Here is a 26,876-nt window from a genome sequence, read left to right on the forward strand (position 1 = left end):
TTCTTTTATACCGAACTGTAAATTAGACACATAATATTAGTTATTCATTATGCTTGATTAGGATGACTACTTGACTGGAGTCCTGGTATTGCAAACATGAGCTTGAAATCAGTATAGCTGATTTTGATTGCCCTTTTCATGATGTTCATTCCCTATAGCAAGGACATAAATAAAGTAAATCAGTTTTTTCCTTAAAAGGTATATCTTTTGCATCCTGCTGTTTGTTAATTCAGTGCTACTTACCATTAATGAATAATTGCTTCAAATACAAATTACTAACATAAGCTTTTTAATTGTTTAGTCATGTGATGAGGCATGATTTTCAACAGTGCTGAGTATCTAAAATCCAATTAACTTCAGTAGAACAGATGTTGCAAACAAAGTTTATTATGTCTATAATACAGTAATTATATTAAAGTTTTAGACCTCCCTGATTATATCCTGCTGTTAATTTTGAGATTATGTTAATACTGGTTGTTCAGAATTTTCCATTCCTTTTCAAAATATCAAATGTACTCAACTTTCAAACAAATGAGGTTTTCTGAAACTGCAAGAAAGCAAATTCTACCTGAGACTTGAAACCACAGCTTTGCACTTTGGGCCTTGAGGTTATCATGAGTAACAGGAATTAACGTTGCAAAGTGCTTTGGTTTAATATGTGTAGCAGAATTGTGTTCAGATCTTGCTTTTAGCTATTTGACCTCTGTCTTTTTATTTAGCAGAATAAAAGCTTGATATTTTCAGATGAGTAACCACAGATGTCATGAAAGCACAAAGCACGTTGAGTGGTAATGTGGATAATTTTTTTTAAGCTCTGGTGCTATTGTTGGATACAGTGGTGGTTTTTTGGGTTTTTTTGAGCCTCATATTGAAAGGATCTAGGTATTTTTTGCACTAAGCCCAACGTAAAAACACAACCCGTGTGACCAACAATTAACATTTTGTTTTCCTAACAAAAAAACATCATTTTTTTTTTTTAAATAGGAAGAAGAGGTTGGGAAAACACTGACATAATCTTAGTAACAAGTGTGGCCCCAGTCCATCAAAATCTGTAAATTATCCACAAGGGATTTAATGGAGCAAAATGTTTGTACATTCTTCAAAATCTGCTGTTCTCATTTTTTTGGTCCAAGAAAATGCAAATAATTATGGTGCTATCTACTGCAAAACTGGTATAATTCAGTTCAGAATTCAAACCCTGCAACAGGGCACACCAGTGGTAGCTGGAGAAGCATTATTTCAGTCGGGTTTGCAGCAGGACCTGCAGGCAGTTGTACTGGAATCGCACGTGGGTCTGTGCTGATGACATGGTCAGAAAAGGACAGCCAGCTTTCAAGAAGCACTCCTTCAGCAGGTCACAAAGATCTGGCAGTAGGAGTACGATTTCTGTTTTTCTAAGTGTAAAAAGAGTAATTTGTCTGAAGCACTGCCTCCATCAGTGTTGTGTAGGCTGTAAGAATTTTACAGGAGAAGCTAATTTTAAAAAGTTTCCCTTCAGATCTAAGAGATTAAAGCTTTGGGAAGATGGATGTGTTTAAGTGAGAAACTGGTAAGTGTATCACTGACAAAGTAACTTACTTAGACTGAATATACGGCAAGCTTTCCTAGATATTTTTTTTTTTTTCAGAAGCAGGCAGCAATGCCCAATGATCCTGCTCAGAAATCCCTTCAGGACTATTTCAGATCTGTGCTTTAGAAGCTCTGTTGCTTTCCATTCTCAGTATCACCTTGAAATTCCTTTTACTGCTATTCCATTCAACACATACAGGTTTATAACATACAGCCTAAACCCTTCATTGCAGCCAGGGAAGAAGTCCTGGTCAGTGTACTCAGCCAATTCTTAGCCTTGGCTGTATGGCTTGGTTTATTGAGTAGTGGTTTCTATTATTCTTGGATTGCAGGAGAAACGTTCTTTGTCCCTAAATCCCTTCTCTGCAGTGGAACAGATCGGTACTTCTGATCAACCTTTATCAACCTATTAGCTTGCAATTTTAATATGTTGCATATATAATAGGAGCTCAGGAAAGCGGTAACGATATTAGATAATAAAGCAGAGAGCTCCACAAGGGTTGAGCATTTTCTCTAGAAAACTGAATCTCTTCTATGTGCGAATTAAAAACATTACATCTCCGTTTAAATACTATGTATAGGCCCAGCAAATAGGGCCTTCATTTCTGTTGGCAAGTCATCAATTGTTTGAAATCTTAAGTCTGTCATGTCCCACCTCTCCCATTTTAGAGCTAGATCAAGTATGTTAATAAAGAGTGTGCTTTAATCTGCAAAATGCCATTGCTTAAATTAAATCATGGATTACTGCTTTTCGTAAGTAAATTATATATACCTTTTAGTTAAATAAGATAAAAAAGGTTGCTTCCTAAGCTGAGAAAAGCTTTTACTGTTCTGAATGCTGTCTCCCAGAGGAAATCCTGGCTGTTGTAGTTGTCCGCTGCTCCAGCTTCCTCCTCTTTCTGGGAATCTGTCTGTACTGGTAAAAGAATTACAGTAAAACCATTAGGGCCAGATTTAAAGAAAATGTTTTGTGTGAGGGGGTTTATGCCCCTCTCTTAATTCTTGGGGAAAAAATAAGTGATTTTGTGGAGCTGGTTTCATGAAGTTTTGTCTTTTTGGTATGAGCATGCTGTGTTTCAGAAGTAGGTACTCATGAACTAAATGTAACTCATTACAGGAGCAGCAGGTTTGCTTCTTGGATCATGCAGCTTTCTTAGTTTTATTTACACATTTTAAAGCAGCTTTAATTAGGACAGTATACCATCCATGGTGTTCTTGTTTAGAGCATCTCTTGCTTGACTTCATGATAGGGAAGGAACTAAGCATGCAGTTCTGCTGGCAAGTTTATCCAGCTGCATGATAATCGAGGCATTTCACCAGGATGCTGAGACTCCATCTCAAGCTCTGCCTCTTCGCTGTGTGATTGGAGTCTGTCACAAGGAGATTGTTCTCACTGCTTTGTTGTGAAGGACTCATAAAGGCAAATGATGAAGTCATAAAAGCAAATCATCCTCAATTTATATTGTTTTACTCTGATATACTTGAATTTTCACACTGGGAAACAAAAGGACCTATCCTTCTGTAGTATGGATGTTTTGTAGAATCTAGTCTTCCTCATCTTGTAGTACTGGGTAAAGTTGCTGCATGTTTTGTCATTCCAGAGACTGCATCCTGAGTTACCTCTTAGTCTGGAAGAGCTTGAAAAAGTTTTTGTTACGTTGGATGCTGATGGCAATGGCTCGCTCACCCTGAAGGAGTTCACCACAGGATTCAGTGAGTTTGGAAAGCATGTCTCCTTTATAGAGCTTTAGTCATATTCTATACTCTCCATATCAATAAAAAAGCATTTTATCTTAACAATGCTCACAGGGAGCCAGATTATTCCCTAGATATAGTAGATATATGTAGCAGATGAAGAAGTGGTCAAATTATGTGAGTAAATAGACAAAGGGCTCCTGATCTTTGTCTCCTGTTTTAAGATGGCAAGCCATAGCATGATACAAGACATATGATGTAACAATCTGAATTACACCTGATTTAAGCTATGGAGTAAATCTACCAACAGACTTTGGAAAATTTCCCTGGGGGGGTGTGTGTGTGTGTGTGTGTGTGTGGAAATTGTGTTTTATTTCATATTGGGTCATAAGACCTGAGAGATAATTAAGATTCTCTCTAAGATTAATGTAAGATAATGCTGAAAATATGTTAATACTACTGTCCTTACAGCTGTGGGAATGCTTTCTACAATAAATCAATTCTTCAAGTGATGTTGCTTATTTTGAAACAAAACAGGATGAAGCAATTATTACAGCATGATGGGAGTTCATAATTTCTTTGTAACTGCCTGCTTTGCAACAGCACTCTTACTGTCATGTTCTGTGCGTTTGTGAAAGGGTTGCTTTCTCCCCAGCTGTGAGGTTTCAGATAAGATGACAATGTTAGTGAGACTGTATGGTTGTTCACGCAGAACCAATTTTGTACTGAAATTTTAGCTCTGCTGACTGTAAGCACCGGTTTTAAGCATTTTCTCTAGAAAACTGAATCTCTTCTATGTGTGAATTAAAACATTACATCTCCGTTTAAATACTATGTATAGGCCCAGCAAATAGGACCTTCATTTCTGTTGGCAAATCATCAATTGTTTGAAATCTTAAGTCTGTCATGTCCCACCTCTCCCATTTTAGAGCTAGATCAAGTATGTTAATAAAGAGTGTGCTTTAATCTGCAAAATGCCATTGCTTAAATTAAATCATGGATTACTGCTTTGCTTTTCATAAGTAAATTATATATACTTTTTAGTTAAGTTTAAAAAGTTTATTGAACTTGGAGATTATTTTCGTAAGTAGTCCCTGCAAAACCAAAATTTTCTGTTAAGGGAAATTGTAAGTGGCTGCCATCTCCAGCTGCTCCAGAGCCTGGGGATTCCTCCTGCCTAGCTGCTGGAGCCCAGTCCAGAGACCCAGATGGATGTGGCTGCTGCTTTCCTGTTTGCAGGTTCAACTGGTAGTGAAGTGAAACATGTATCCCAGAGACACTCACACTTGCACACAGACACACAAAAAGGACATGGATGCAGCAGGCTACACAAACTGCCACAGACAAGATGCTGCCATCAGCAGCAGCTAGTATAGGATTCACATAAAGCATAAGGATAGACAGTGTAAAGCATGCTACATTTTAAACTGCTACACGGTATTGACAGGTATTTTCTAGGGAACCAGGCTAGGTGTTCATGCATTTGGCAGGGTAGTGATGATGTTCCTAGTAGAAGCAGAAGCTCTACTAGATAAAGGCTGCTTTAGAATACTAGAGAATGGAGGAAGAGAGTAGTATCTGAATAAAACTTGTACTGCACCAGTTAGTATGGGAGAATCCTGTTCATATTTTTAAATGGTGGCAAGTGGAAATTTACTGTAACCTCTCTTTGCAACATATTCTATTGTCTCTGTTGTCAACATGCTCTGCTGGGTGCTATGAGGGGAAAAAATGCAAGACAGAGTTGATAAAATAATTCCCGTTTCCTTGGGTTTACGGCAACTTCTGTACTAAAAGTTAGAATATAACCCAAGTTCCTCTGCAGAAATCCTCTGCAGAAAATCACAATACCCCCTTTGCCTAGAATCCTTAAAAATTCTGATTTGCAGATGTTGAAATAAAATAGCTGGCACATTTAGAGTTTGATGGAATGCATCTGATCTTCCCTAACTGAGCACATTGATTATTCATGTGGCAGTTTCAGTTCTGCATCCTCACTGCCTTCCTTTTTATGGATGTAGCTAAAAAGCATATAGCTGTTTGTTTTAGTATTCTTTGCAGGTTTCAGTATTTTTGTCTCTTGTTGTCTATATATACACACCCCCTTTTTATGTCCAAGTTGTAGCTTTCTTTTTTTGGTCATTATATTCACTGTAGGATCTTAGCTTACCTTTTTTTTTTTGAGGTCAATATTGATAGTCAGATCTGAAGCCAGATCGGATATAGTCAGATCTCTTCTACAGGTGTTGCCTCCACACCTTCCCACTTTGAGATATGAGTTCAGATAGTTCTGCACTTTGATTCTAAGATAGTTTCAAGCTTCACCTGTTTGTTAATTTGCTTGAACCCTTGAGACCAGTTGACTTCTGTAATGTCTATTCTTGCTTAGCATCATGTTTAAACTGAATCAACTCACTTGTCAATCTCTGGTTATTATAATCAGTTTTCCTGTAGTGTTCTCAACACTTATGAGAGCAAATACAAAGTAACATATGTTGTTGGCTAGTGAAAAATTGAGGATGTCATGACTTTCATAAAAATCTCTCATGACTATGATGTGGTGTCCAATAGCCAGGAATACCTGAATCGCAGAATTGTTGAGATGGGAACGGACCTCTGGTGGCAGTCTGGTCCAACACCCCTGCTCAAGAAGTGCCACCTCAAGCCAGTTGCCCAGGGCTATGTCCAGATGCCTTTTCAGTATACCTGTGGAGGGAGACTCCACAACTTCCTTGAGTAGCCAGTGCCAGTGCTTGGTTACCCTCACAGTGGAAATGTATTTCGTGATGTTCAGGTGGAACCTCCTGTGTTGCAGTTTGTGCCCATTGCCTCTGGTCCTGTCACTGAGCACCACAGAAAAGAGCCTGGCTCCATCCTTTTTGCAACCTCCCTTCAGCTATTTATATATATTATATATCCCCGAGTCTGCTCTTCTCTAGGCTAAGCAGTCCCAACCCTCTCAGCCTTTTGTCATAGGAGAGATGCTTCAGCCCCTTAATCATCTGTGTGCCCCGTTGTTGAACTCTCACCAGTGTGTCCATGTCTCTGTTGTGCTGAGGAACCCACAATTGGACACAGAACCCCAGGTGTGGCCTCCCCAGTGTTGAATACAGCAGAAGGATCACTTTCCTCAACCTGCTGCCAATACTCTGTCTAATGTGGCCAAGGACACCATGAACCTTCTTTGCAGCAAGGGCACACTGCTGGGTCCTGTTCAGCCTGGTGTCCACCAGGATTCCCAAGTCCTTTTCTTCCAAGCTGCTTTCCAGTTGGATTGCCCTCAGCACATATTGGTGCGTGGGGTTGTTCCTCCTCAGGTGCAGGACTTGGCACTGCTCCTTCTCAAACTTCATGAGGTTGCTCTCAGTCCATTTCTCCAGACTGTTGAGGTCCCTCTGGATGACTGCTCAACCCTCTGGTGTATCAGCTACTCCCAGTTTGGTGTTGTCCGCAAACTTGCTAAGGGTGCACTCTGCCCCACCATCCAGGTCACTAATGAAAATTTTAAGTCAAACTGGGTCCAGGATTGATCCCTGGGGTCCATGCTAGTCACTGGTCTCCAGCTAGACTTTGCACCACTGATCGCTACCCTCTGGGCCTGGCCATTCAGCCCCTTTTCTGCCCACCTCAAATGCTCATCCAGCCTGTACATTAACAGCTTCTCTGTAAGGATTTTGTGGGAGGCCTTACTGAAGTCCAGGTAGATGATATCCACTGCTCTTCCCTCATCTACCAGGCCAGTCAGTTCATCATAGAAGTTTATCAAGTTGGTCAAGCGTGACTTCCCTTAGCATGGATTCACCACTCCTGATTTTCTTATCCTTAATGTGCCTGGAAATGGTTTCTAGGATTAGGTGCTCCATCATATTTCCAGGGATCAGGGTTAGGCTGACTGTGGTTCCCTGGGTCCTCTTTCTTGCTCTTCTTGAAGATTGGAGTGACATTTGCTTTCCTTCAGTCTTCTGGCATGTCTCCCAGTCACCATGATCAATCTAATATTATCAAGAGTGGCCTGACAGTGACATCTGCCATGGTCACTGCAGCCAAGGCTTTCTTTTATTTTCACATCCCCAACAAAGCCCTACTTGTTGGTGGAGGTCCAGCAGAAGCACCTCTCCTCATTGGCTCCTCTGTTACTTGGAGGAGGAAGTTATCATCCAGGTACTCCAGGAACCTCCTGGTGTGCTTATGTCATACAGTGTTGTCTCTCCAACAGATATCAGGATACTTGAAGTCCCTCATGAGGACTAGGGCCTGCGAACATGAGGCTGTTTCTGTTGCCTGTAGAAGGCTTCATCCACTTGTTCTTCCTGGTCAGGTGGCCCATAGCAGACACCTGCTATACTGTCCCCTTTGCCTGCCCTGTCTTCAATCCTAGCACATAAGGTCTCCATCAGCTCCTCTTCTATCCCCACGCGGAGCTCCATGCATTGCAGCTGCTCCCCCACGTAGAGGGCAACTCCCTCTCTTCATCTTCCTTTCCTGTCCTTCCTCAAGAGCTTGTATTCCTCCATTGCAACACTCCAGTCGTGGGAGCCATCCCACCATGTGTCCATGATCCAGTCTTTCTGTTAATAATAGAAATATTCTAAATAGATGGAAGAAACTGCTGTAGGGTCAAATTTGGAAGAATTAAAATGCATGTGAGTCAAGTGGAGGGAAATGAGTGTTAATGTAGCTTTCTATATGCAGTTTATACAGGAATTTGAGGTGTGCCTTTGGTCATGCGCTAAAAAGAATGTTAAAAGAGGAAGTACGTTTTATTAGTATTACTACTGTGACTATTTTAGATTCCTACCTTCTGTTTAAGCATATCGGGAAATAAGGCTGCAACACTTACAAAGTGCATGTTGCTGCAGTTTTTACCTTTTGTTTATGAAGCTCTGAATTTTTTCAGTATCTTTGTGAATTTTGAGGTGAGTGATGTACTGAAGCTTAGACATTAAACTGGGGACAAAATCAGGCATAGAACTCAGGGATCCTCTTGCTATGCCTCATGCTTTTGTTGTTTCAGTATACTCCCTTTTCTTGCAAACAAGTGTAGGTGTTTACTTCACAAATTATATTTACTGTAAAATTTGATCTTTAGTATGTTGCTCTTTGACATTGCTTCTTACAGTAAGTTCTGAGAATACTAATGCGTGTAATTTCTAACTTTTAGGCCAGTTTCTTTTGGGGCAGATTGCTTTGAATAATGAGATTATCCAGCAATCAGAAGGTGAAACAGCCTGCCCACTCAAATGTGAAGAGACCATGAGTGATGATGGGGATGAAGAATTCCAGTTCTCAAATCTGATGGATCGGCTTGGAGCTAAAAAGGTTTTGGATGAGTGAGTCTTCACAGCAATAGTAATAGATTGTATGATCTTTCATGATTCAGCTCTGGGTTTGATTTTAATGGAATCCAAGGTGAATGATGAGAACTAACATTGCTCTTTAAAAATTAATTTTCTTGGTTGTCAGATATGATAGAATGGCATTCAACCAAAATTTCCAAGAGCAAAGCTATTGTACTCCAGGCATGTGAAACATGTTTGTGCAATAGGAAGGCTATGTCATTAACGCCCTGACGTACCGTGGGTTTTGAACATAGATAATGACTAGCATGTAACTCACAGATGCCACTGATTTCAATCAAGTGTGATCAGTGCATGATGACTGCTTTTTTTTGGCAAGGGCTGTGTTTAAAGTGCATCAGTTAACCGTAGGAAATGTTTTCTCCCCTTTTTCTGCCCTTTTTTCCTTCCCTACATAATTGCAAGTTGTGATTGCTCTGATAACAGAGCAATCTGTTTGTCTTCCAGTACCAGAATGACTCACTTTGAAACAACAGAACCCAAAAGCTGCTTTAAGAGCTTCTTGTGTGTTGGCCTGACATTTGTTGGTCAGTCACAATGAATATTCTAGATCAAAAAAACCCCAGGGCAGAATGGGACAGAATCTGGACAGGTAGCGGGAAAGTTTAAGAAACGCATCAGTGATCCTTACCATGAAATAGAAGTGCTCATCAGTGCTTCTCTTCACCTGACTGCCTGTTAGAGTTGATTGTCAGTTATTCTGAAACGCTTTCATTATGAAGAAATTTTTATTACCTACTTTTGCTATCCTTACCCTCATTTTGTCCTTTAAATACAGTGCTCTTTGCTGGCTAGGTTCAGGCTTACAATGCACATGGAAGAGAAGATGAGTCACAACGAAGCAAACAAAAGTTGTTCAGGAGAATTTTGGCAAAGTTACAAAAGAATTATCATTCACAGTGGAACATCTTTTTTTTCCCAGTATCTGCTGAACAGATTTGGAAACAAAACATTCTCTTGGTAAATCTTTAAATCAAAATTTTCAAGATGTCCTGTTCTGATTTTTGTAGCAGTCCCACTGTGGAATGAAAGTGGGTTGAAAATGAAAAACAACAGTACAAATGCAATTTTTTAACTTGTCGAACTAATTTAGGAAACATTCATACTCATTTCTCATGAGGAAGTGTTTTTGATTAGCTTTCCCATTGCCCCCTCCCCACTAGTTTTGTGGGAACGTCTTTACGCTGTACCACCCTGTCACTTCTACAGAAGTATCTCATCTGTCTCCTTTCTTATCCATTCCTGTTTAGATGAAGTGCCTGGCAAGGCACCCACTAAGCAAATAGTTCCTGTGATTCTCTGCAGTCATGCATGGCCAAACTTTATGATGTGGTTTTTGAATAAATGCAGTTTCCATCATTTCCCCACCCACCTCATCCTTTTCAAATCTGTCACTGCCTAAATAGTCCTTGTTTTTAATAAGCTTTGTGTTAATCAGTGATGCCCTGAAGCCTCCATCCACTAGGATGCTGTGAACATTTATTGCAGCCTGAGAAATGTTCTCACTTGATGAATCCTTTATGATCTCTTCTTTCAGTGAGAGTGATGTGAAGCAACTTTGGTTGCAGCTGAGGAAAGATGAACCTCATTTACTCTCTAATTTTGAAGAGTTCCTGGTCAGAATTTTTTCCCAGCTCCAAGAAGCAGATAATGAGAAGAACCAGTTGGAATGCGCTCTAAAAAAGTTAGTATTTCACTTTGTTGGACTGTTTGTATATTTTTACAACTGTCTTATCTACTGTTTGTATGTTTGAAATAAACAAGGTATTTCAGTGAAGAACTGAGGACTATAATCACAAGACTTCCTGTAATGTAAAATATTATTAGTCGTGAAGAGTACCATTACAATTATTCATAATGCTGAACTGGCTTTTCTTTTCTAGTTAACAGGTTTTGTTGACTGAAATTATTTTTCAGATGTCTATCATTGCACTGTAGTTTTAAGACAATATTAAGGATTTCACTTCTAGTTAATCAGTTTGATTACAGGGGACAGTCAGGTTTATCAGTAAATCTGGTAAATTGTCTGCATGCTTCTTGAACATTGCATGCAGAAAAGCTGTAAATCTGGATTAACTGGCCAGAGAAATGAGAGGTTTAAGATGTTAAAGCAGCACAAAGCACTGATACCAATGAAAGTGTAAGTTAATAAATATATAGAGAGAACAAACATATGAAGTATAGTAAACAATCTATATTGGTTTTATATATAAAAACGTATCGTGTATATATAGAAACAAATATATTGGAACTAAAAATTAACAGATCATCCTTTGGAAGTTGAGAATGAATGTGGTCTTTCATCTTGCCTTCCTGACTTGCCTCTGTGAGTCACTAGGCAATCATGCAGTCTACTCTCAGATTTTTTTCTCCTTTCCTGGATGTAGGCTGTGCTTTTGTCTTAAGTTGTTCCTTTTTTTCTAACGTGGATGCCCTGAGAAGCCTCCTGCATGTGCTGGGATCTTTATGCCATCCCAGTCTATGCTGTCAACCTTCTGTTTCTTCTAAATTTCATATTTCTATACCTATTTTTTGTCTTTTCTTCTGGAGCTTTCACACATGCATATTTTCATTCATGCATCTGAAGCCTGTAGTCTAGAGACCCAGGGGTTTCCTGTCCTGGTTCGATAGATGCAGTATGCTGCTGCTGTTCCCATTTGCAGGTCCAGACAGTAGTGAGGCTGAATGTATGTTCTCAATACACACCCATGCAGATGCACCACACATGGGGGACCGTGTAGACTGATACTGATTAGAAAGCAGCACCTCTGCTGGCACCCACCTAAGCACAAGCAGCATTCCCACAAATACGAAGGATGACAGCCTGATTCTGCTTCTCCCATCCTGTTTACCAGGAGTGGTAAACTATCCAATGTCCCTGTCTGTACCCTGGGACCCTTACCCATTCTTTGAATCAGACCTTGGGTCTTTCCAGGTGTGGGTCATCTCCTACTAGCTGGCTGGTTCAGCTGGATTGAAGTTTGCTACCAGATTGTGTTCATTTGCTCACTCATCATGGATCATAGATCCTTTAGATACTAGCATGAGGTTTTCAAAGTCCATTTAATATCCATGGCAAGACCCTAGCTCTTTTACCTCCAGTCATCAGCTTAGACCTTGAGTTTTTCCAGATGGAGATCTCCTCCTCCTCACTGGTGAGTTATAAGTTTATAATACATAGTATAACATGCAGCATGATCCCACATAGAGGAAATCTGTGGTACTCTGTTGGGTGTTACTCAAAGGCATAGGGTTGATTTCACTGTGAATTTTTATTTATATGTAGTATGTATGTGTATATATATATGAGTGTGTATATTTAAAGAAAACTTCTCGATGCCAGGTAAGGGGTTTTTTGCCTAGGAAAAAATGTTGATAACTTTTAAATAGCCTTGAAAAAGAGATTTGCATATTGTACTGTCTACTGCTGACCTTCTTACAGATACTAGTATTTTTGTCCTCTGAACGTGTAAATTATGGCACTGCGTGCACTTAGAGTGTGACTGGTTTTATTAGTAACAGGACATAATTTTTTCTCATAGTAAACATGTGCTTTAGTATTTCAGGTAAAATGACCCGCTCTGATTTTGTCAGATACTAACCTCACCTCAGTTTTAAATTTTATTTTAAGCAGTTAAGATGACTGTTGGAGAAGAAACAAAACTTAGGACTGTGATCCCTTGGTTAAAGAGTTTCAACAAAGATTCCTAACAAGATATCAAATATTTTTTCTGATGTGCTCATGGAAGAGGTCTGTCAGCGCATCAGACATACTCTGTGCCAATATAATCGTGGGCATGTTTCTCCTTTTAGGTGATCTGTAATTTTGGTTCAGTAGAACAACCACCAAAATAGTGCTGATGAATTTTTACATAGAACTGAATACACTTTAAGGAAAACAAAGCAAATGGCCACATTTTTGTCCCAGAACTGGTGTTCTTTTCCTCACTGGTGTTTATCATCATAAAGGAATTGATTATGGGCTGTTGCCTGTACTTGTAGATTTCAAGGCAAGATGAAAATATGAGATGTAAACCCTCTCCTTTTAAAAATAGTCATTTACTTCTTTATTTCTTCTCATTTAAACAAAAGTGAGAGACTTTTACTACAGTAATGTATCAAACCAAATACTGTATATATATCTGGTCTGGTGCTGTCAGCAATAGCTAAGCTCTGCGCTGCAAGTGTGAACTAGTAGCTTTATACATTAATCCATTTTGCTTTTGGCATCTATACAGTGAATACAGTTTTTGTTTGCCAGAGTATATTAGTATTTAACTTTAAGTGCTAATTTAAAATTAGATGGTTTCTTAAATTTAGCAGTGGTGTTTTTTAAATAGGTCGATATATTGAGTGCAAAAAAGCAGTAGATGAACTTCATTTTAGGTAAATGTCAGGGAGATACAATAATATAAGTCACGCTAATGTGATCCTGGGCTTGGAATGGGCAGTTAAAACTCCTGAGAAAGCCCTTGTGGTCATTGCAGAGAACTTCCTGAAATCATCAGTTCAGGGTGCAATGGCACCAAAACCCCCCAGTAAAATGCAATGTGTGATCAGGAAGGGTACTGAGAACATGACAAAACATGGGTTTGCCGCTACATAGAATCTTGTTGTGCTTACGTCTTGAGTACTGAATAAAGTTCTGGTTTCTGCACCACAAGAAGAATGTAGTGGAATGAAGAAAGGCACAGAGAATGGCAACTTCATAGTTAAAGGAATGGAATGGCTGTTCTGGGAGAGCTATTTTTAAAAGGAAGGGTCTCTTGAGTGAGGAGGTAAAGGCTGGAGTGAGATACGATAGACCTTTACAAGTAACCATGAGACCACTGATCAGGCTGAACAAGGAGCTGTTATTCTTTAAATCCCTAGCAGTAGAACCAAGAAGTATTTATAAAGACTAATAGGAAGTAAGCTTAAAACAGATGAGAAAGAGACCTTTTTCTTCTAATAGCAGATAAAATCTGCAACTGCCATTAGCTCTGTCTGCTGCTGTGCTTTGCGTTTGAAAGACAAACCTAGTAAAAAAGGTGGCCTGTGTTTCAAACAACAGAGTTCTAAACAGAGGAGATAAACAAGAGTAAACAGGAAGGGAAGGATGAACTGACTTCTCATTTGGCTTAGCATGGGACAGTGTCGGAGCCCACCTTTGGTGGAAGGAGAATCAACATCTCACGACATCAGTGCACAAAGTGTGCAAGTCACTGTATTTTTTTATGGGGAAGGAAGAACCATTACAACAAACTGCATGAACAGCAATTGTGAAACCCAAACAATTCACATTGCAGGCAGAAATTAAAGCCTTGTGAGTGTGCTGATCCTGAACTCATGATCTGAACTTGGTGAACTCACGTTACATTCCGTTTTGGTTAATGTGCTCAACAACAGCACTGTCTCCCTTTCTTCTCCGTGTGCTTGTTCCAACAGCATTACTGGAAAGAGAAAGATCATGTTATCAAATATTGCTGAAATTACACAATTATGTGTTGAGTGAAACTGGATGGTATGATCCCAGGGAACAGAGATTTTAATTATAACATTTTTCATTTTTCACATAACAATGATATGCCCTTATGTCTTTAATTATTTTCCCCTGATTGCATGTGGGGAATACTTGCCATCTAATGTCTTGGGTTATTTTTTCTGCTGATTGTTAGTTATGTTACTTACAATTGTGTTACACTTTTGATTTTAACAGGATATTACTTTACCTCTGCTTAATTCAATCAGAGTTACGATGGTAAGCCATGAATGAAATGCTTGGGGAATATTCAAAAACGTCATGTGCTTATGTGCCAGGCAAACAAAAAAGATTTCTACATCCAGAGGTACCTCCTGGATGTGGTCTTGATGGTGCTACTGTATCCTTTGCCTCACATAAGAGGAAAGAAATACCTAAATCAGCAGCTTAATAGTGCGGGACTGAAGTTATTTTCCATGTTACACAGAAGCAAAGAAAATATGAGTCCCATAGAAATGCTGACTACTGTGCAAGGTGTTCTGCCGTTCTGCCTGTGCGAAGTTACAGAGGTTTTCAGTACACAGTCAGTCTAGCCCCAATCAAAATGATATTATATTGTATGAATACAGTATTTTAAAATACAATATTACCGTCTCTGCCATACCTATCTAAATAATTGTTAAATCTTTATAAATTTGTGTAATTTTGTTCCATTGATGAGTGCTAATTTCTTATGAAGCATTTTTTTAGTTTTAAGAAAATAAAATCGGAGATCAGAACATGACCTGACTTTACAATGGGAGCAGTAGTGTAGCAAAAAGGGCTTCTAGATTTTCTGGCACTCTCTATTTGAAGCATTGCAGTTACATGAAGTGGCCCTTGTCTGGGCCTAGATTCACAAAAATCTAAACGGCAGCGATCGATTTCCTCAGATTGGTGTAGCTTGGTATTTGTTTATTACTGCTTTAAGTCCTGAGAAAATGCTTTCCTCCCCTTATTTTTTACCTGTGACTGAAAATGCAAGATGGTGATGTCAAGTCTTCTGGTGTTTGAAAGGGGGAAAGAAACTCTTGTTTCTGTTCTTTCTCACTCTCTGTAGCTTAGGTAAATCTTCTGAAATTTCTTTCCAATTTGCTTGACTTTAACTAAGAAGAGAGAATCAGGCCTTTAATAAATGGAAACATAGAATCTGTAGAGAATTAGGTAAAAAAAAAGATACCCAGATTACAAAATTAACAGCTTTTTTTCCTACTGTATGTTCCTTGTCTTGCTCTTACTGATGTGAATGCTGTAGGAGATTATGTACTTTATTTGTAACAGATGCATTCTGCAGATTGTTCAAGGAGCAGCTCTAGAAAGATGAATGTGGGGGGATACGCAGTAGTGTCATATAAAAGCCCTGTTAATCTTTATTAAAAATCTTTCTAGGATGTCCCCTGAGTTTGATGCAAAGGTAAGTTTTGCTTTTTAGTTTCTGGATTAATGAGAATAGAATAGTAGCAGAACAAATGCTGCCTTGTTCCCTTTCAACAGTTTTTCTGCCCAAACTAAAGCATTTAAATGTAATCCTTCATGTATCGAAACACAGTGCTATTAATTGCAATGTTCTGTTGGAAAAAGGGAGCTTTTTAGGTCCTTCTTTTTTCCTACAGATACACTTGTACGCAGCGTATTTATTTCTGTTCCTCAGCTGGGCTTTTCAAATTTGTTTCAGCAAAGCTGTTAGAGAGGCAGTAAGGCAGCTTTCAGGAAGGGTTTTCAAGGAGTCCGTTGTAGCTAAAATGTCTTCGACATGATAGAAGTACCTCATTTAATGCTATGGAATGGTAAACAATGCAGTTCCACAGTAAAAAAAAAAAAAATGAAGTTGCAGTGAAAATACTTTTAACTGGCAAACTTACACTCTGGTATTACTGGTATTGTCACTAGGAAGCTCTCTGTTCCTTACACTTAAGATTTAGTAGTTGTTAAAGTTGCATAATGGACAGCTGCTTTAGATGTGTAGCTTTATTAGCCTCTGAGCTGTTGAAGCCTTACTTCCATGAGAAATAAATAAAAAATGAATCTGTGACCTTTCCTGCACAAAAATTACTATTTTCTTAATCCTAGAACATTCTCTGGAGTCTTCTGTTAAGGCAGGAATGTGGCACTTAGTTCATAATGTGAGCCATGATTTGCAGTAATGCTACAAAGACCCACTCAGTATACTTTTATCTCTTATTAGGAAGATTGCTGCTTATGATGAAGAAATTCAGCATCTCTATGAGGAAATGGAACAGCAAATCAAAAAGGAGAAAGAGCAGTTTCTCTTGAAAGTGAGTGTGTCTGTTATTGTGGGCATGGATTCTGCTCCCAGTACCAGTGGTTTTATACTCACTCTGGGTGTGAAGTGAAGGCCCACAAAATGTGTTTCACAACAGAATAAGAAAACACATAGTTTATGTCCCTGCTCCTTTTGTACTGATCCACATTCTGCAGCTTCACCCTGCAGTGATGAACTTCAAAGTGACCTGGGGGATGAGAGGAGCACTGATGCCCTCTGCTCAGTGGTTGGCATGCAGTAGAACTACAGCCTCATTGTATTATCGATGCTGCTATAGGTCGAACTTCTGGTCACAATTAGGAAAAAATGGTCTTGGAGGTTGTTCAGAACATTGCTAATCCTGTTGAGTTCTGCAGTCTCTGCTTTTGGGGAGGGGGAAGTTGTCACAGAAGAGCAACAAGAGATAAATCAAGTGATGGTAGTTTCTGAAACCACTGCAGCTGTTTGCAAAATAAACATAGGTCAGTTTCTTTTGTCACTGCCATGGTGCTTCCAAGGCAACTGACAATGATTTTCCTTTTCTTACAAAGTGTCCTTTAAATCTCCTCACCGCTTTCATAGTCTGTTCTTTGGATTTTTCTGTCCTCTTTTTCTCTCCTAAACCAAGGAAGATAACAAGAATTCCCAGTATGGTCTAGGAAGGTGTCATCTTAGAATCATTTGGGTTGGAAGGCACCTATGTTGCTCCTAACTTTTAAACTAGATCAGGTTGCTCCAGGGACTTGTACAGTTGAGTTTTGTGTTTGCAAATGGTGGAGGTTCCATAGCTCCTCTGGGTGGCCTGGGACAACCAGTCATGAGCTATTGGCTCATGCCTTTTTGTTGTCTTGAAAGCAGTTATGTAAGTGAAACCAGTGTATGGTTCCAAACAACACACAGTACACAAAATGTTGCCAAAACTAGTGGATATCCATCAGTTACTGTCTCCATCTCAATCAGGATATCTAAAAAATCCTTTTGTGAGCCAAATATATAAGGTACTTTTTGTTTCCTGACATAAAGTGTGTTAAAGCAAAAAGAGCCTTTATCAGCTAAGGAATCAGTCTTTTCGCTCGCCTCACAGGGTAGTGAACCTGACTCATAAATTTCAAGTTTTTCCATTCCAAGCTGGGAGCAGTTTTTAGTGGTGGATGAGATAAGCCCTTTATAAAAAGTTCATACATCAGCTCAAGGATAAAAAGTATTTGTAACTTTGCCTGACAGCAGTTGTTGTGAAAGAGATGGTTTGTATGCTCTTAATAGCCCACAACTGAAGTTGCATTGAAAATCCTGAAACAACAGAGACTTTTCCATAAGCAATGATTGTTGGATCTCCTAATTAGCTGTATATTTGCAGTAAAGCCATTTCTTTTAAGCTTTTTCATTGAAGCTTCCCACTGCAGCTATTTACAGTTTAGTCAGCATTCACACTAATGGTTGTCAGACACTCAAGAAGTATTGTTTCTTGGCATGACTGATTTGGGATTTGGGGAGATCTGACTGTTAAATTGTTTCTCTAATGCAAAGTCTCACAAAGACTTTATAGCCTGGAGAGACGCATTGATGCCATATAAAAGGGTAATTATTATGGCTTGAATGAAGAGCAGCTCTTGAAGAATACATTTTAAAAAATTGGTAAGATGCAAATAAGTACAAATTGTAGCAATTTACAATACTTAATACCCTGCTGACTGAAGGTTATACAAAAGGGGCACTTAGTCTGTCTTTTTTACTTGGATATATAGTCTTCCACGTAAGAAGCCAGTTAACGTGCATTTGATTACCCCATTACATGTACTGCTAAAGAGGAAAACATGTAGGCTCCACTGTTGTCTTGAGGGAATTTTTATTTTTGTTTAGAGGCATTTTCCTGGGGACCTTAGAGAATAAAAGCCTGTTGTAGAGGAACAGGACAGATTCTCAGCTGACGTGAACTTCTGGAACCCAGTTTTGTTCAGGGGAGGTCTTGACAACTCATGTCAGCTGAGGAGTGTCTGAAGGATTAGTTCCAAATAGGACTGAGAGTTCCCAGTGCTTGCAGGATACTTAGATAGTGGAGAGGCTGTTATAATTGCTAAGGGATAGGTGGAGCCTGAAGCCCAGACCACCTGCTTATAGTGGTGGAACACCTGTGACAAATTGTTGGTAGTGATGGATTTTAAAGGGGGCGGGTGTTGATTCTTTTACTTCGACCTGACTTGCTATGCTGTGTGTCAATACCCCGTATCTCCTGTGTCAATCCTGGTGTATTGTATGCGAGTTATGGCGTGACTCCATAATAGCTTAAATTTGTCTGGGTTGTTTCAATCAGTGCATTGTCATCAGTTGGCTGGTTCAGGAAACCAAATGTGACAGCTATTCATTTTTTTCTGGTGTTTTTTTTTTCCCTGCTTGTTTAGCTCTCTGAAACAGCTCACTGCTGTAACAGATGAGCATGAATGCTAGTGTATAAGAGGATGAAGCTGGAAATGGGAGGATGCATTCTAGCTTCATTGATTTAGGTTGGCTACGCTCCTAAAGCTTGTGCCTAAGATCGAAAACTTCTGCCTCTATTTTGTGGATTTGATGCCTATTCATGTGCAGTCAGCACATCCTGGAGCAACTGCAGTCATTGAAGTTGCTGGACTACACCAATGTACAGAAGCTCAGAGTCTGGATTCATGAGTGATACCATCGCAAAATTGAGTTCTGTCAGTAGCCTGTTATATTCACTGTGAAAAGCTTGCCAATTATTTTCATGCCTGATTCCTTATGTTTCCTCCTGCTGATGCAATTGTGCTGTTCTGTTAATGCATTTCCTCTTTGAATTTTGCAGGACACAGAGAGATTTCAGTCCTACAGTCAAGAGCTGGAGTGCAAGCTCCTGTCAAAAGAACAAGAACTGGAACAATTGGTTCAAAAACAGAAAAAGGTATTAATCAATACCATTCAGAGTTAAAAATTACATAATTTTTATTTTTTCATGAAATTTTCTTCAGGTACTCTTCTAGGTCTGAAAAATGCAACTTGGTGTGATGTGGTTCTGCCAAACTGTGACCCTCTTGTTGCTTTTGTCATGAGTGTGGATACCTGCATGCATTTAGAAGTGGGGTTGTGCTGGACTGCTAGACACTGCTAGACTATGCATGTGCATAGGAAATACGTTACCGTATGTTTCTAAAGGAGTTTTCCTTTTATATGATAAAATATATAAAAAAAGTTCCAAGTATTTTCCCCAGGTATTAGGTTAACTTTATGAAAACGTAGCAGAATTCCATTTTCTTCAATGTGCTAGGGACTGCCTTAATGCCTGGACTGCCCAAGAGCAGAGAACAATTATTTAGGTCTTACAGTGTACACCTTTGCTCAAAGCTTGTATCAGCTACTCATTTACTTGTTTTTCACTATCGTTCAGCACTAGAACTGGAAATGCTCCCTCCTGATCAGCCTGGTCCTCATACATCTCTGTGATAACAGTTTTATAGCAGTGCGTGGTTCTCTTGCATGGTAACAGCTTGTCAAGTTCCCATATTAAAGCCTGATGTGTTTTACTTAAAATGCATGGCCTGCTTGGAGAAGCAGAGTATTTCTGCATGTGTGAACTTGCTGTAAAAAAAGGTCAGTGCATGAAAGGCTAGTGATAGGCAAAGGGGTAGTGCTGGAATTAGAAGGGCTGAAATGGAGTGCTGTGAACCAACTCCCTCTGTAGAATATGACTATAAAATACATGTAAAATTGTTTATCCTGGCAGTGGCTTGCAAGGGTCAGTCCTGAGAAGTAGGAGAGAAGTAAGAAGGGAGGGAAGAGGAAAAGGAAGTTTGTGGGCAGTTTCCTAGTTGTGTGTAGTTTTTAGATCGTCCTCAGAGGAGTGAATTGGGGTGCTGCTGAAGCTGATGGGAATTGTAGTATTGTACTGGAGTAAGAGGGGAGGCAAACCTCTACCTGACTATAATGATGCAGGTTTAGCTGATGAGGATATAGAACTGAACTAAAAGGCCATTACAGAATTGAAATCAACTGCCTGATGTTAATTACCTTTGGTCAGTACCACTGTGAATCAGAACAGATGTGGGTTTATGCAGGCTGTCTACCACATTGCAGCACTATAGTGAAATATATCTTAATAATAAATAATAATAAAAGATATTGAAGATATATATGGGGGCACACAAATCAGGCATTTTTAGTCTGAACCTAACTGCAAAAATATAAGAAATCACTTACTCTAATTTCATAATTATTATATTTTAATATTTTCCCTTTTTTTTGGTTTTTTTTGCTTTAAATCTAAGTTTAAAATTTAGTTATCACCCAGTAGTTCTGTAAAACTCTATTTTTCCAGTAGTTCTCCAAAATAAATTTGGTATAAAAACTAGAAGCTATTCAAAGGCTTAGACTCAATTTTAAGCCTGGTGTGATCAAGTAATACAGGCAGCAGTATCAGGAAGTTTTATCTTACGATTATTGTTTCCATTGCCTGTTGTCTACTATTGCCTATCTTGGAAAACATAAAACAATGTCTGTGCTATTTTTATTAGTATAATTTTTAAATCTAATTTTATGTTTTACTTTTCTATTCATTGTGTTATTATTAATAGTTTTACTGTGTTTTCTATTTTATTTGTAACTTCTGTTATTTATAATTTCCTCTGTCCCTTACAAATTTGCATGAGACTCAAAAAGGGTGCTTTTAAAGGACAGGATTTTCTTTTCTTCCTACCGTAAAAATTGAACTATCCCATTTTATTTTTATGGAAAGGAAACTGTATTGGACAAATGGAATTCACTACTTCTGATAACATGATGACTGTGATGATTTTATTCAGATAATTGATGATATTTGAAACTTTTGTCATTCAACCAACTGATTGGTACCCACTGTCAATCTTATATGCAGTGTTGTTGGTTTTTTTTTCTGGTATAGCAGCCTAGCCTGTTTATTTGAATGCTTAACTCATTGTAGTTAGAGACAGTGTTTTGTATGTATATTTTTCTACTTCCTAATGACTATCTCTGAGAGTGACTCTCATCTTTCCTCATATCTGTTTTTATAATACTATAACCCCACTCATTTTCAGGTATTACTCTTCATTCACCTCAATATCAATGTGTGCTAGGTTAGCTTCCACCTCTAATGTTTGCCTTAACAAGAGTTCACTGAAACTTTTGCCGCCTCCTCTTGCATGGAAATATACGTTGATAATTACATGTGTTCTTGCAGACGGTGATGTCAGCTTAGTTTAATTACAGCTTCCATGCTTGATTATTTGAGAGAACCTCTTGGGAGTAATACAAATGCTTTTTTCCAAACTTCATTAATAAGTCTCTTTTTGCTTTCCTCTGGCCTCTCCCTCCCCTCTCTCCCTATTTCCCCCTCTGTTTCTATTATTCCTGTGTTGGAAATTATTATAAAAAAAATGTTAAAGGAACTTCAGAGAAGAGGAGTTCAGTGTTGCTTCGGCTGATTTAGCCAGAGGGAGTCTCCCTTATGAGAGTCTTCTGCCTAGCATGACTGAAATACCGATCTGATACCACGTTGACTGGCCTTCTGTAGGCCAAAATTCCTTTGGATAGGCCTTTTTGTGGGCTACCATGATCTTGAAGTGTTAGCTTGCTCTTCATGGCTTAGATAAAGCACAAGTAGTCTCAGTATAGTTCCTCAAGGGATGGGTGATGGCATATCTCAGGAGGTGCTGAGACAGAGGTTGTCCAGGCCTTAATATCTAGGCCACAGAATCTTGTATGAGGTGAAGGAAGTAGGTGCGGACCAGCTAAAATGCAAGAGAATTACTGGGCTTCTCACATAAAATGATGGGTTCTGTGCTGATGACAGCCACCGAAGAGCATAATCTTTGGATTCTGAACGGGAGATCCATGAAAACATGGATCAGTAGCACTCAGAAAATGCACATCAACTGATAGGATTGTTCAGAAAGGCATAAAGAACAAAATAGTCTGCAGCCTTGTAACACTATAAATGTTTCATCTTTCATGCGCACCTGAAATAAATAGGAGAAAAAATACAGAAAGGATGCTGAGCTAAGAGCAAGGAAATGCATGAAGACTGCTTAATGTATCTGTCTTTGAGGGATAGTAACAGCTGTGTCATCAGCAACTGGACAATTCCAGTTCTTGATTTTAAACTTGTGAGTTTTTCCTCCTATTCTTGTCCCAGAAGAGAACATACGCCATCAGCTACTCTGTCTCTGCATGACCTGTGGTAATTGGTTAATTCTCTCTGCTTACCTAGATTTTCTTAAACGTGACTGGACCATGAGCCATTCCTAATCAATTTTCACCTATTTGATGACCATGGGAGCAGATTTGCAGGTCTGACAGGCAGCTAGAGCCTACAGAGTCTGTGCCATTCTGTGCCAGCTGAGCATCTGCCTGTGCGTTATTCTACTGTATTGGGAACTGACTAAATGAATGCTTTAAAAGTAGTATTTGGCATCACTTAAAGAATTATATAGGTACAGTGAAAGGAGGAGCTCTGCATTGCTGTGAAATAACCCTTTCTCCTCTTGTTGTGTCTTGGGGTTTAGATGATATTACTGAGTATCTCTATTAAGCATACTTTCAACACGGGTGTTTTTCTCACAAGAGCAAGCACCAGGATTTATAACAAGTGTTTCTAACATCAGTATCTATGATTCTGGGAGCTGATGATGGCTACTCATGCAGTTACATTTCCAGGCCAGTCTCTGTGTAAAGTTTTCAGATGGCCATAGTATTCGGTAAGTGAAATTTCTACTTGCAAGTTGTTGCTTTTAAGCTTTTTGAAAGTTCATCTTTGTGTGATCACTTCTTGCTCCTCCCAAACCCACTCATCTGAGTGAGAAAGTCTTGTCTTCTAGTATCTGAAGCATCTGGTCTTTTACTTGGAACAGACAAATTCATTCGGTCAAGGGATGGAAGCAATACTCGGGATCTGATCTATCAGTGTAAACCAACATTGCTCAGCAGTGATTTGATGCCCAGCTTAGTCAGTGTTCCATATGAACTGTCGGCCTGCTGAGGCTAGAGTTCAGCAAATACATTAAGCTGGTGCCGCTGCTGAGATAAGTGTTCCCACTCTACTCTTGCTCCTGACCTTTCACAATCCTAGCTAGAAAGTTATTTTCTGCTTTTGTTTTCAACCTGGGCTTTAAGGCTGCATTCAAAACCAGGACTAGAACAGCAACAGTGTTGTGAAGCAGGGTAAGGGCAGGTTTTGGTTTGGACAAGCTCTGCTTGTTGGGATGTGCAAACCGAGAGTTCTAACAAAATCCTTTGTTGTGTCTCAAATCTGGAAGATTGCACTTGTATCACTAGTACATTTTGCATCCCTTAAAAACCATACTGAAAAAAAATTAAAAATACCCCCCCCCCCTCCCCCCCCTTTTATATCTTTAGGTCAGCAGTGCCTTCCCTAATATGAAGTGGACTAATTTTAGTCTGCTTTTGCTATATCATCTTAATTTGTTCAGTTAGCCAGGGACAAGCAGGTGGAACTTCTTTACATACCAGAAACCACTGTCATTTGCTATTATCTGTTTAACAGGGAAGGTGTAACTTTCCCTTGTATATACTTTGGAGAGTGAATATGAAAGTGAGTTAAAAAAGCTCTAATTCACACTTCTTGGCAGATTTAGCTGAGGTGGCAGAAAGGTTATTGCTTGTTGATATTACTGTGGATGGGAAGGTTTATCAGCTACCAGATTTAAATCTTAACAGTTTTTAGGCAGAACTCTGAATCACTCTGTGTAGGCCTTGTCATTGTGGGAAATAGTCTAAAATAGCAGTTGTGAATATCAACTAAGTACTGCTAATCTGCTCTGTAAACATCTCTTGTGGTTTGTCCTGGTGCATTTTTGAACTGGGTGAAATTCAGTCATGGAGTGGAATGGCTTTGGTTTTGTGTAACATAATTACGTCTGTACACAGAGCAGTGGAAGAGCACCATACGTGTTTTAATCATGTTAGCATTGACAGAAATAGCTTCCCTATTCAACTAACTTCTAAGACTTGAATTGAAAGCCTGAAAACTGAGATACCACAGGTAGTTATATTTTCTGTTCTCTTTTCTTCCATCGCAGTTAGAGCAGCAATGTACAGAACTTGTCAGTGGCAAAGAAGAAACCAAAGTAGAGAACACCAAGCTGAAGCTGACTAACCAGGAGCTGCTGAGAGACCTGGAGAAAACGTCTCATGAATTAAGCCTGGCTCAACAACAGTTACAGGTGCTTCAGGAGGAGGCATCAAGACTACATGAGGAGAAAGAAATGTAAGTCTCCAGCTGCAGTGGTTCTAGTGCATTTGCTTAGCATGCCAGTGAGCTTCCTTCTCAGGGTATTCAGTGCTGTGATTTAAGATTGTGTCTTAAGCAGAAACCACCAGCAAAGCCAAGCCAAGTGCAGTTCTAGTCATTTTCCCCCAAGTAATTCAGCATGTTTTCTGTAGCATATCTGACTTCTACAGAATCTTTTTGCTACTTTTTCAAAATGTCAGGGTTCTCGTACCCCCATTTGTTGAGGGTGTTTGGAATTAAAAATCCATTTAACTGGTTAAAAATTGTCTTAGTTTGGAAATACCAGTGGGATTCCTTACAGAAATTGCAGTTGTGGCACATGATGCTTCATCCTCCTCAAAACCAAGTCTGTCTGAAACTCGTTTCTCAGAATATACTCTGGCTATGAGACAGCTAGGATGTGCTTCTTTTCTTCATCAAAAGCAAGTCTGGTACATAATTGCTGACCAAGGTCCCTGGCCAGCAAGATAAAATGTAGATTTTGGAGCTAAATTCCAATTCGCCCAAGGCCTAATGGCAATCCAGAACCATCATTTTGGGGTTTCCAGTTCAAATGTTTTGGACTTCAGATTCTGCCTCCGAATTAAAAAGTATTTTTCAAGAAGAACTATTTAAAAATTGTATTTTGAGGGATAGAAATGGCCCATTAAATAACAGATCAATCTACCTGTCTTGCTTCAGCTTTTTACACACGGCAAAAGTTACATTACTCTGAAGCTGTAATTGGCAGAAATGTTCACTGAAGTCCATTTAAAGGAAGATAGTTTTAAGAAAAGGCTCAGGGATCTGTAAAACCTTCTTGTTGCCAATGGAGAACACATGGATACCAGACCGTGATGCATATCTTGCCAGACTCTATACATTTCAGCGATGAAGTATGTAAAACAGAGCTGTGGCTATTTGGCATATTTCAGGATAGAGCAGAATATTAGATCAATGTCATGTTCTTTTCCTGTTAAGTTTTGGCCAAACTCTACTTAGTTACTACTAATTTAATTTTTCTTGAGGGTATAAATAATGACTGTTGTTGATAAATGATTGTTGAAGAACAGCCGCTGCGTTTAGAACGCTATTGTTAGGTTTGCATGTTTAATGTGTGTTTTGGAAGTAGACAGAAATATTCCTCCTCAAGGTAGTTTGTTTCCTCTTTGAGGCCTCTCTTTTCAGATCCGGAGCAAAGACTGTGGAGTGATCTGGTTTTAAAGCTACAGAGGAAATCTGCCCAGTGGTCAGACTGCTGAATAATACTACTGCATTTACAGAGCACTTTGGATTCAATAGTGTTTTATGGAATTAGAGCTCAGCCCTACTCAACTGCACCTGCAGTGTTGCTTTAAACATCTGTATCAGTCTGGTAAGACCTGAGCTGTTGAAGCAGGTGTGATGTTCAGACTGCACAGGAAGAACTTGAGGCTTCACTGAAAGGCAAAAAAACATCTAAGGCCAGACACAGAGTCAGAGTAAATGGTGTAAATTAGTGTAAAAATCTGAGACACTGTGTCCAATGTTTAAGGCTGCATAACTGTTTAAAGTCAGGAACTAACAAGAAATTGTAGGGATTGTGGATGCATGAGCCTGACATGGTTCCAGCAGCAAGATAAACTAATTTTGGATAAAATGTCTTTAGTGGCCATGAGTGAGAAGATTTTCAGCAGTATGTCTTCTCTGAATGATGCAAGTGGCAGTATCAGTATATATTAAGCTCTCTGGATGAAGAAATTATAAAGCAATATTTTTTTTTAAGAACCTCTACTCCTTCCTCTGCTAACTCAAACTGCTGTGGTACTGTGGGCCTTAAACTGAATGAATTTTTTGAAAATGAGTAACCGTTCGTGCAGAATAAAGTCTACAGGTTTGGAGAAGCTGAAGTCTCAAATGTGGATACTCCTAGGGGGAAGCATTTTAGCAATGTGGTTACCCTAGTTAGAACTATTTTATTTCTTTTCATACAGGGAAGTGTACCGGGTGACAGAAACCTTACAGAGAGAGAAATCAGGACTTCTGAAGCAGCTGGATTTTTTAAGGTAACACAGACCTTATATTCAAGAACTTCTTGCATTATTCTGAAGAGGTACATTAAAGGATGAAATCATGTTGGGCTGTGTGCTGGGTGTAGGTGGCCAGGTGCTGGCAGGGGGGCTGCAGGGGTGGCCTCTGTGCCAGAGAGGAGCAGCTGGGGCTGCCCCGTGCTGGCCACAGCCTGTTCTTGCATACAGTAGAAGG

The 26,876-nt window shown here is 39.3% G+C and overlaps 1 protein-coding gene across 8 annotated transcripts in view; it reads left to right on the forward strand.

The window, feature by feature from the left end:
- Positions 1–26,876, forward strand: part of CRACR2A (calcium release activated channel regulator 2A) — a 60,954-nt gene that overhangs the window by 13,185 nt on the left and 20,893 nt on the right. For all 8 annotated transcript variants that reach the window (XR_008822211.1, XM_056341231.1, XM_056341226.1 and 5 more), the window contains 7 exons: positions 3,171–3,282; positions 8,426–8,594; positions 10,159–10,305; positions 16,307–16,397; positions 19,200–19,295; positions 24,442–24,629; positions 26,606–26,677. Coding sequence is in view for 7 of the 8 variants with exons in the window: in XM_056341231.1 (XP_056197206.1) it covers positions 3,171–3,282; positions 8,426–8,594; positions 10,159–10,305; positions 16,307–16,397; positions 19,200–19,295; positions 24,442–24,629; positions 26,606–26,677 (875 nt within the window). In the remaining variant the exon portion in view is untranslated. The remainder of the gene's footprint in view (positions 1–3,170; positions 3,283–8,425; positions 8,595–10,158; positions 10,306–16,306; positions 16,398–19,199; positions 19,296–24,441; positions 24,630–26,605; positions 26,678–26,876) is intronic.

Source organism: Falco biarmicus, chromosome 5 (assembly GCF_023638135.1).
Source record: "Falco biarmicus isolate bFalBia1 chromosome 5, bFalBia1.pri, whole genome shotgun sequence".
NCBI lineage: Eukaryota > Metazoa > Chordata > Aves > Falconiformes > Falconidae > Falco > Falco biarmicus.